Source organism: Rhinatrema bivittatum, chromosome 9, assembly GCF_901001135.1.
Source record: "Rhinatrema bivittatum chromosome 9, aRhiBiv1.1, whole genome shotgun sequence".
Taxonomy (NCBI): Eukaryota; Metazoa; Chordata; class Amphibia; order Gymnophiona; family Rhinatrematidae; genus Rhinatrema; species Rhinatrema bivittatum.
The window spans coordinates 30,679,484-30,689,937 of record NC_042623.1 but is presented as its reverse complement, the minus strand read 5'-3'; the positions used below and the strand labels follow the sequence as shown (position 1 = coordinate 30,689,937).

Here is a 10,454-nt window from a genome sequence, read left to right as displayed (position 1 = left end):
ACTGTGGAGGAGCGGATAGGATAAGCAGTCTGGGATCCTCAGCTGAGAGTATTCTGCTCTTGAGGTGTACACAGGATGTCGGCTCTTCTCTTAATTTTCTCCTCTGAGACCATACTGTTCTCTTTGGGCCTGATTTTCAAAAGCATTTACATGGGTAAATGCACTTTATCCGTGTGAGCGGGCTTTTGAAAATTGCTACAAGCTACGCCATTGAATGGTCCCTAGCGTTTACCCGTGTAAGTGCACTTTATGCGTGTGTAAATGGCTTTTGACATTTTCTACGAGAGTAAGATACATTTATGCACGGAACTCTTTCGCAAAGACACCTGTCAATGAGCAAAAGGTAAGTAGGTAGCATGCAGTGTAAGCCCCTCATGAAATGCCCTGATCTTAGTAAAACCGTTCCTGGTAATCAGCTGCCCCGTTAGGGGTTGGTTACTCTCGTGTGACGAAGCTGAATTCCTTCCCCCTTCTGCCATGGGAAAACACACAATTCATCACAAAAACAAAAAAGTCAGAGACCAGATCTACTGTAAACTAACAATTTTAATTTAAAATAGATAAGAGAATAAATAAATAAATACCTACAAACAAAAGAGCTAGAAGAAAAGGCAACAGTGCAATTTCAAGCTCACGGACTGTGGTATTTTCCCAGCAGATTCTGCATAGCTCAGGGGTTGCACTTAGTCTCTGGCCAGACCACATGACCTGCCAGACCATGTGACCTGCACTCCCTCAGATGGACCTTTGGATTGTTTCTGCTTACAGACAATGGAGGAAGAAAGGAAGAACGCATTAGAGCACCAGGGCTCTTCCCATCAGGATCTCACAGAAGGCATTGGGGAGACAGGAATGGGGCAGAGTTGAACAAGCCTCCCTTTTATATAAGGACTTAGGTATGGACCAATTGGTAAATGGAGTGTTATTTCAGAATATATTTCTGTAAACTGAACCCCTCGTCTGGTTTTAAAACCATGTCTACATTTTGAAAACCGGAGAATGGGGCTTAAAGGGGAAGGTGCTTTAGTTACCCCATAAAGGAACAAACTGATGGCATCATGGCTTATCTGAGCATCTCATCCAAGATCAGACCAAGCAGGCTGATCCAGTCCTGGTTTTGCCCCATTGCATGCCTGGAGGTGTAAGACTATATTTTCATTCATGCAAAGGGGCAAAAACTAGGACTGGATCAGCCTATTTGGGTTAACCAGAGTGGAGGTGACAACCCTATCTGTGCCTATGAATGCCACAGAGACTAGAGCAGCTGTGGACTGACCCTGCTGCTGTTCCACTCAAGACAGCTCTCAAAATGGCTGCCAAACTAGATGGGAGCAGGATACAAGTATCCCAAAATGGCTGACAAATTAGCTAGGAGTAAGATTAAAATAGTGCTTCTGTCACTGGAAAGAAAGGAGTCAACACTTTCATCCAAACAGCAGCTAAAGGGTTAGTAATATTTTTGAAAAAAAAAAATTCCCATTGATTTCAGCCTGACCAAAGTGTTATTTTAATCCAACTTCTGCCTGCTTTTAGAGTTTAGATGCTGTATGAGGTCCAGAATACAGAAATGGAGTCACTACTCTAGTGCTTCTGCCTCTGTGCTGAAAACCAGTACAGAAAAGCTACATGTGTAATGTTACCAGCTGTGCAAATATTTGCTTCGTTATTCAACCTTAAGAGAACCAGGACTGGATTATTGCAGAAAGGTTGACTTGGGCTAAAGGGTAACACTACAGCTATTTAGTGCTAGCTCTGATGATATACATTGAGGAAGGAGGCAGGACCATAAGTAATTTTCAGAAAGAAAGCTTTCATAATATAGGATGTACCTTGGGAATGTTTCCTCCAGGCTGAGGAGTTGTCTTTAGCTGCAGTGTCATTGTCTCGATGGGAAAATAAAGACTACGAATTCCAGAATGCTGTAGGGTGGGAATATACAAAACAAGGACGGGATAAAATGATCCAGAGATCCTGGCATCGTCTGGTGCATACGTGGAATGGCCTTCCAGCAAAAAAATTGTGGAGGCTAAAACGATGAGAGAATTCGAGAGAGCCGGAGATAAGCACAGAGGATCATTAGTTGTGAAGAAGTAAAGGCAAAGCCAAGGATGAAGGGAGGTCTATGTTATTGCAACAGGAAGTAAATTGGGCAAACTAAATGGGCCTTATGAGTCTCACCTGCCATAATCTTCTATATTTCTATCGATTGCTTGAGCATTTGGTTTGCTAACCTTGTAAACTAGAGCCTGATCTTTTTCGCCGCAGCATTATTTTGCCACGGCTGTATCATTACAAAAAAAAATAATTTTTTGCTGTCAATCAGATTGCAGCTTCTGGCAACCAGTGCCCAAAGCTGTACCGTGATTCATGCATCCATTACTAGACCCTTTGCTTCTTGTACAAAACCTTTGGAGGCTGTAGACCTATTTCTCCTGCCAGCAGTGGTGGGGGATGCTCAGGAAATTAACTTTATTATGCTACCAGAGCGTCACAGGATGGACCCTAAGCCTCACCAATAACTAGGCTTTGTGTCTCAAATTTTGTAGCCTGAAGTGGCCAGATATCATCATAAAGTTGTCCACAAGTAAGCAAAGGCTGCAACGAATGAATGCTATGGACAGAACCTTATAATAAATAACCAATAGAAAACAAACAATCATAAATAATATAGAACGCTGCCTAATCCAAGGGCCAATTCTTCAGCGCGTCCTGCTCTATAGATCTCGCCGCGCTCTCCTCAGCAGACAGTTATATGGTCTAGATGGTCCAAGATGCTGTTGAGGGATTGCTGAAGCCTATCGAAGGCCATCATTTCAATCGTGTACGGAGATTTTGCATATTCCTTTGCCAGCCTCCCTTGAATGTCCTTGCTGAGTGAGTTTTCGATTTGGCAACCGAGCATGCCACCCAAGTATTGTATAAGGTCTCGGAGGTTTACAAGGTCATTCCGTATCTGCGCCACTTCTTCACCAGATAAGGTAGCAAAGATCAGATCGAAGATAATTAAGCTGTTATCCATGGAATTTAAGTTGTCCAGGGGTTCATTCCCTGGGATGAAGTCCAATCCCTCCACTCTTGAATACACTGAGAGGAGCTGCAAGGTTAACATAAGAAGAGAAAAGTTAGTTTTCCTTGGTAATGAACAACTATTACATAGCTATGAGCCAATAAACTAAAACGTCTATTTTAATTCAAATCGTTTAATTGCATTAAACTGGGGGCTATAATAGAAGTGTTCACCTCATGGCCCAGTTGCATGTCTATGAATTTTCAAATTTTGCTGCACACCTTGTCACTGCCTACAGCTTCAAAACCATGGACCATTTTCGGTGCCAGCACTGACGGGCAACAAGGGCATGAGAAGAAGACTGCATCAAGCTTGAAAAGTCACTTGAAAGTGAATTTTAAATGTGGGATAGAGGGAGCCTCCATTCTGACACTTCAGAAATGCATCTTGGCCATGGGCTACTTCCCTGGAATGGGGAGTGGGGTGTGAGCACACCCACAGCACCAAAGAGGTTTATTAGGTGAGGAGTTTGTTGGAGTCTGTGCTAACCTTGGCTTGTTGTCTGCTGGCTTCCTGACTTTCCCTAGAACATTAAAATTAAAGACATGTTTCTTTCCCCTCCTCGTTCAGCATTTTCGGCTCCTGATGAATGAAGGCAGGGAGCAAAGGGAGAAGACCCTGGGAGGAAGCCAAAAGCTCTTGTAGCACTCTTGACTGTCTCTAGCCAGGGCTGTAATCTCAGGTCTTTCTTCGCCATGTTGCATGGGGAAAAGCCCGTTCAAACTTTCTCCCTCTGTTGCTCTGTGACATCACCTAGTGGTCAGACCAGAGCATGGCACTCACTCTGCTTTCGCACCGAGAAGGCCCTATAACCACCTTAGGTCTTTTCTTTAGCCTGGTAACAATCACACCCCATGGCTGCTGCAGTGCTTGAAGACTCGAAAGGTTTGCATGAAAACTGCTCTCTTTGCCTCTAATCAAACGTCTTCACATGCTGAAATTTAGGATTAAAGGGGAAGGTGCATTACTGCGAGTGCCATAGAGTAATGTTCCCAAAGGCTTTTCTTCCAAAGTGTAAATGCATACGTAACTGCCCATATCCCACCTGCACTTCCACAACTGGATCCCTGCTCACAATCAGGCCCATACAGTAAAGTGCACCCGCTCTCCCAACGCACGCCCAGGCACCTTTCCTGGGCGCGCAATTCACTATTTAAATTAGGGCCCGCACTAATAAGCGCCTCCTTATTGGCGGAAGCAGCGGCTGTCAGAGGGTCTGACAGCCGTCGCTTAATTTTACCGGCATCGGTTGTCAAACCCGCAGACAGCCATGGATTCGGAAAACGGACACTGGCAAAATCGAGCATCCGTTTTCCAACCCGCGGGCAGATTGTTTTTTTTTAAAGATTTTTATTTTTTTTTATTTTTGGAGCCTCTGACTTAAAATCGCTTTGATATTAAGTTGGAGGGTATACAGAAAGGCACATTTTTCTTTCTGTATTGCGAGTGAATACCTAATAGCGCTATTAGTTTCGGGGGGGGGGGGGGGAGAGTTGGTCACGCGTTTTCCACGCGCTATTACCCCTTACTATCAGGCTGATACAGTACAGTCCTTGGACGTGCGTTTTCCCTTACCCCTTATTCAGTAAGGGGCAGAAAACGCGCGTCCAACCCGCGGAACCTAATAGCGCCCTCAACATGCATGAATACCTATTAGGTATTCCCGCGCGATACAGAAAGTAAAATGTGCAGCCAAGCCGCACATTTTACTTTAAGAAATTAGCGCCTACTCAAAGGTAGGTGCTAGTTTCTGCCGGCACCAGGAAAGTGCACAGAAAAGCAGTAAAAACTGCTTTTCTGTGCACCCTCCGACTTAATATCATGGCGATATTAAGTTGGAGGTCCCGAAGGGTAAAAAAAGTAAAAAAAAATAAAAGAAAAAACAATTTTTAAATGGGCCGATGGCTGTCGGGTTGAAAACCGGACGCTTAATTTTGCCGGCGTCCGGTTTCCGAGCCCGTGGCTGTCAGCGGGCTCGAGAACCGATGCCAGCAAAATTGAGCTTCGGCTGTCAAACCCGCTGACAGCTGCCGCTCCGGGCTAAAAGGAGGCGCTAGGGACGCGCTAGAGTCCCTAGCGCCTCCTTTTGCCCATTTCTACCGCCGGGCCTCATTTAAATAGAGAATCGCGTGCACAGGCGAGTGGCCTGTGCGCGCGCTGGGAAAGCGGGCGTTCGTCCGCTCTCCCGCGGACTTTACTGAATCGGCCTGCTTATAAGGGGTAATAGCGAGTCAAAAACGCGCATCCAAACGGAGGCTAACCGAGCGCACCGTTCTGTATTGGCCTGAATGAGAACAGGAATAAGAAAAATAAGAGAAGACAGGTTGAGCCAGTCCTGGCTTTTTTCTCCTTTAAATCCCTAATTGCATCTATGCATTTATATTTACGATGTCTCTTAAGAGAAGCAGGCTTGGAAGTCCACAGATGCAGTGGGGTTAAAGCCAGGCCTGATTCACCCTGTCCGTTATGACCGTAGTTCTATCTGGTCACCTTGGTCACCTTGACACCAAGGACTCTGAATTGCTTTCCAGTTTTCAACCTTCATATTTGGGAACACGGAAGGTCAAAAGGTCGCCCGTGCAGAAAGGCCAGAAAAGCAAGCAGAAGAACAGGAGGGCAGCTTTCCTGACAGATGTTTCAGCCTCCTGCGACCCTTCTGTACCGCAGAAGATCGTCAAGTATCACGAGATGTAAGCAGACACAGAAAAAGCCCCAACTAACTGCCTCGGCTCTGCTGGCTTGATCTTAGTTCCTTTCCTGTACAGATTGCACTGTACGAAGCTCTCGCTTTTATTTTGCACAATGCGGGTGTTAGGAAGAGCGTCAGCAGCAAATTTAAAGGACCGAGATTGTACCCAACATACCCTGGCTTACGAATCTGTCACGGTATAGGCAAAACAACCCCAATTGGAGACCCTGAGCCCAGAGAGGTAAAGTGTTGCTGGGCAAATTAAAATATTAATGGTTTAAAAGGATTTGTCTGGAGACTCACTTTACTGTGCTCTAAGGGAGTAATAATAATTGGTGAAGTCATGGATTCGGGGGACGGAGCAAAAAAGCATTGCTTGGCACCTCTAAGTACCGTCCTGCATATGAATATTAAACACGATTTTTTTTTTTTTTTAGCATTATTCCAACCTCAGCTACAGTGCGTGATATTTTCCCTCTGCCCCGCAGGCGACAAGGGAATGACACCCCCCCCCCCCCCCCCACTCCCGAGCAGCAGCGCCCTCGTCCAACGTGCCCTGCAAAACGCCGCGGAAAAACCAGTTTCCGACCCTTATCCCACGAGCGCCGACGGCTCCCGGCTCGGTTCAAGTCTCCCGACGCCTTGGGTGGAGAAAGTGAAAGCGGAGCCTTCACGTGCGTCAGGGCGAGCTCTGTTTAGAATGAGAAAGCACGCGCCAGCCGGCTCGACCAATGGCATTGCCGGCACGCCGGAGGCATTCCTAACCTTATAAATGCAAACCCGAGAGGGTGACTCACGCGGCCGGATGGAATGCACCGATGGCACGCAGCGGTGACGCGTTGTGTCGCAGAGCCCTTTCATAACACGTTGGCTGTGGTCGCGCGCTGGCACTTGGCTGGCTCTAGCCAGGGCAAGACACATTCCTAGTTTCCCCATGACATTTTGTGATGGAGCTGTATAGTCAGTTTAGTCCCGAGCTCCGACTTCACTTCAGATACTATTTGCTAGCAGTGATTTCAGAGGAGGCAGATAACCTGGTCACCGCCCAGGGAACAAAGTCTTTTATTATCCCAAGGAGATAGGGTTACCTGGCAACTTCCAGGTCAGCAGAGAGACACCCTGAGCCGCTCCTTTCATTTGCCCCATTGCGTCTGTGCGCTTGTACACCTGCAAGTTCCCTACATCAATGGGTCTCAATCAAAGCTCTCTAGCTGGTCTGTTTTTCAGGATATCCCCTATGAATGTGCATGACATATATTTGAATACATCAAGCTGACATACTTAGTGAATGTGAATATATCACACAGAGGCCTATTCATTGGGGAAGTCCTGAAAACCCACACTAGCCAGAGGGATTGCCAGGACTGGGTTGAGAATTACTACCATAAATGCAATAGGATCAAACCAAGACTGTTTCGCCTGTTCTTGATGATCCAGAGCATCTGGTGGTAATCCTATAAGAAGGTGACTTGAAGAAATCCCTGAGCCAGCTTCTATCAAGTAAAATCTCAAATAATATAAACACCCAGTAACACACCTCTAGGAACCTAATTTCTGCTAATTCAAAAATGTCTATTGCAAACATAAAAGTCAGCAGACAGGTTGCAGGTGGTCCATTTCTATTGGCTGGACTTGCTACATTTGTGACCAGCTATACTTCATTCATTAGATCAGTGTCACCATATGGTAGGAGAATAATTCACAAATGTAGTAAGTCCATCTAATATAAAGGGATTGTGTCACCTGCCTGTTGCCTTGTGTGATTACTTAGGTACAGGTAAGATGAGTTGGGGCAGTGCCCTCCTTATTTCATTCTTCAGTAAGAGCTCTCCATATGCCCACGTGCCTCTGGCACTCTGATCCCTAGACCCCAGCACCCCATTCTTGGCAGGTTACATAGACTTCCATTAGGGTTCGGCTGCCTTTCGGGAAGTTCTCACTTATTAAAGGCTGAAGATTCTGATTGCCCCATTTTGTGTTTGCCCAAAAATGCCAACTGCCCTTGTTCAACCAGGCCCTTGTAGCCTGAAGATGGTGGCCCGTCCTCTACCTGAATTAACTTTCTCATGTAGTCTATGACAGGGCATACTGCTTGTTGAAGCATACATCTGGCATTGAGATCTTATGTTACTGTACTGATTAACATTACTTACAAATCTAATAACATATAAGCATTGCATTTCTAGATTACAGCACTTTTCTAGGGTTGAATTGCTTTATAATAGCTTACATATAAGAGCCAGTGGAAGTTCCCTGAAGTGCACTATGCATTATTCTTATAAGATGACTGAAAGTTTTAGGTATTAGTATAAAATCAGTAATAGTCATTTATAATTCCTGATTTATTTATTTTTTTTGCAATTGAAATTTAGTTCTGAATGTACAAGGTCACCAAATGCTTCCTATAATTATATTAGTGTAAGATCAGCGAGGTTACATTGATTTTATCGATTGTGCTTGGAACTATGCACAAATATGTTATTATGGAAATATGTTATTATGTAAATTGCTTAGAGCTTATGCACAAAGCGATTAAGAAATTTTAATAAACAAACAAAACAAGCAAACAATTTTCCTTGAGGGCTAAAGACAGGCGGAAATACCGAATAAGCACCGTAGAAATGAAGGTTATCTTTGCCCTCCATTTTGGGCAACCTCCTCTCCAGATGGCATGCTTGGGCAGCTCTGGGTCCTGGGACAGGTGGGGTGGGGGAAGGGTGCTATATTTGTGGCGCTTGCCACAATAGCGACTGTCTTCTGTACTGCCCGTCCCGTGCTGCGCGCACCACCTTCCCGAGTATAAGGCTGCTTTCATTGAGCGTCATCTGCATTGGGTCACTGAAGGTCATGTACGGTAGGGGCTATCGGGCTCTTGTCATTATATATTATAAAGCATGTATGAGAGCAATCTTCACACTGCCTGTGTTGTTGCAATGTCCGCAGGTACTTCTTTGCCCGTGGATGTTGCGTTGAAACTTGCCTAATTAAAAAAAAAAACCAAAAAACCCCCATCCTCCTTTTTCTGTGGGCACTTTTTCCAACTAAAGCAGCGCACGTAAGTTTAGGACAGATAAAATTACGCATGTCGTAGCAATCCCCAGCCTATCCCCATCCTCGGGAGTGCCTCTGCTGAATGTGGGAGGCTGGATAATTTTCAAAGTATCCATTTACCTGGTTAAATAGCTTCTGGAAATTGCCTTCCCTGTTATCCAAAGATAACAAAAATAATATATGTACAAAAGAATAGCCAACTGGTCAGACTTAGAATAAAATCCTTAATTAATCAACTGGTCAGACCCAGAATAAAATCCTAAATTAAGTGATGTTCTTAAAACACATGGATGTTTAAGGGTAGTATTTATTTGTGGTAATTAGCTATGGAACTATCTTTGTATAAGCTTATATAAATCTCACTTACTTCTCTGGTAAGTTTTGTGGCATTGGGATTCCTGTCAGGAGTTACATTTATAAGCACAACTTTTTTTTTAGGTTCTCCTGAATATATATTATAGGAACACTGACATTTATTTATGATTATACTTCATGTTCCAGTTCATCAGTTGCTGTCAGCATCCTGGGCTGCTGCTCATCTCTTGATGTCAAGCACCCTAGGTCCCCACTCATTACCTGGCATCTACACCTGGTGCCAGCCCTTCAGGTTCCAGTATCACACCCAGTGCCTGCACCTCACACTCCCCTCCGTGTCCTACCTGGACTGGATGCTGCTGAATTCTGGCGAGGATTGTTCTGGATAAGGCCTTGGTGTCTGCCTTGATTTGTTCTATTGTAAGAGGTGCAGCGTAGCACACGGGCAGCCACATGTGCAGCAAAGCACAGAGTGAAAGTCCAGCATACCACATTTTCCAAAGCTAGTTCAGCAACACCTTTAACGAGCAAGACAGGGAGAGAATACAGTTTAATATGTGGCATCTTTATTTATCAGCCATGTAACAAGTATCCTTCCAGGTCACAGATCACACCCCAAGTTGTTCTGTCTCCATAACACAAGAGAATATTCCCTTCAAAGGAAGAGCTACTGAACATTTGCTTTTGTTCAGATGCATTCAGTTTGCCGTAATCATACAACATGGCGAAGATTCCATACAAATAAATTGATCAATTGGTAGATAATGCAAAAAGGCAGGTCCTGTGAAACAGATAGTGAACGGCTTATCTACAAACCTAAAACTTTTTAAAAGTACATGATTCGCAGAAACACATTTGGAAAAAATCATGTTTGGAAAGTGTTTAGTGTTGAATTGAAAGTGCTGTCTCCTTTGAAACAATTATTGTCTCCTCTGCTCTGTATGGGGAAAACTGTGCTCTTGTATTTGCAGTAGGGCAGGGGTGGCCAACTCTGGTCCTTGAAAGCCAAAAAACCCCCTAAAAACCTCCTAAGCTTGGTTTTCAGGATATCCACAATGAATGTGAATGAGGTAGTGCATGCAAAACTTTCTCATGCATATTCATTGTGGATATCCTGAAAACTAGGTCTGACTATGGTTCCTGAGGGTCATAGCAACAGGGTCATTGGCCTCAAGTCATAAAGCTTCTCCTTTTTATAAAGCATTTATGAGAGCAAACTTCATACTGCCTGAATTGTTGCAACATCTGAGGATACATTTTGCCTGCGGATTTCACCTCAGTTACGGGCTGATACAGTAAAGTGCGCTCCGGTGGAGCGCACTGTTAGCCCAC

At 44.6% G+C, this 10,454-nt stretch overlaps 1 protein-coding gene across 2 annotated transcripts; it reads right to left on the bottom strand.

Moving 5' to 3' along the window:
• Window positions 1–528: 528 nt before the first annotated feature.
• On the bottom strand, window positions 529–9,636 carry LOC115099346 (leptin-like). Of its 2 annotated transcripts, none has more exons than XR_003858750.1 (2): window positions 6,346–6,445; window positions 529–3,094 (listed from the first exon to the last, which is right to left on the bottom strand). XR_003858750.1 is itself a non-coding variant. In XM_029616930.1 (2 exons), the coding sequence occupies exons 1-2, from the start codon at window positions 9,614–9,616 to the stop codon at window positions 2,738–2,740; spliced, it is 507 nt and encodes a 168-aa protein (XP_029472790.1). In that variant the 5' UTR covers window positions 9,617–9,636; the 3' UTR covers window positions 529–2,737. The 2 variants fall into 2 exon arrangements, 1 of the variants encoding a protein (XP_029472790.1); XM_029616930.1 differs by lacking the exon at window positions 6,346–6,445 and adding an exon at window positions 9,467–9,636.
• Window positions 9,637–10,454: the final 818 nt, after the last annotated feature.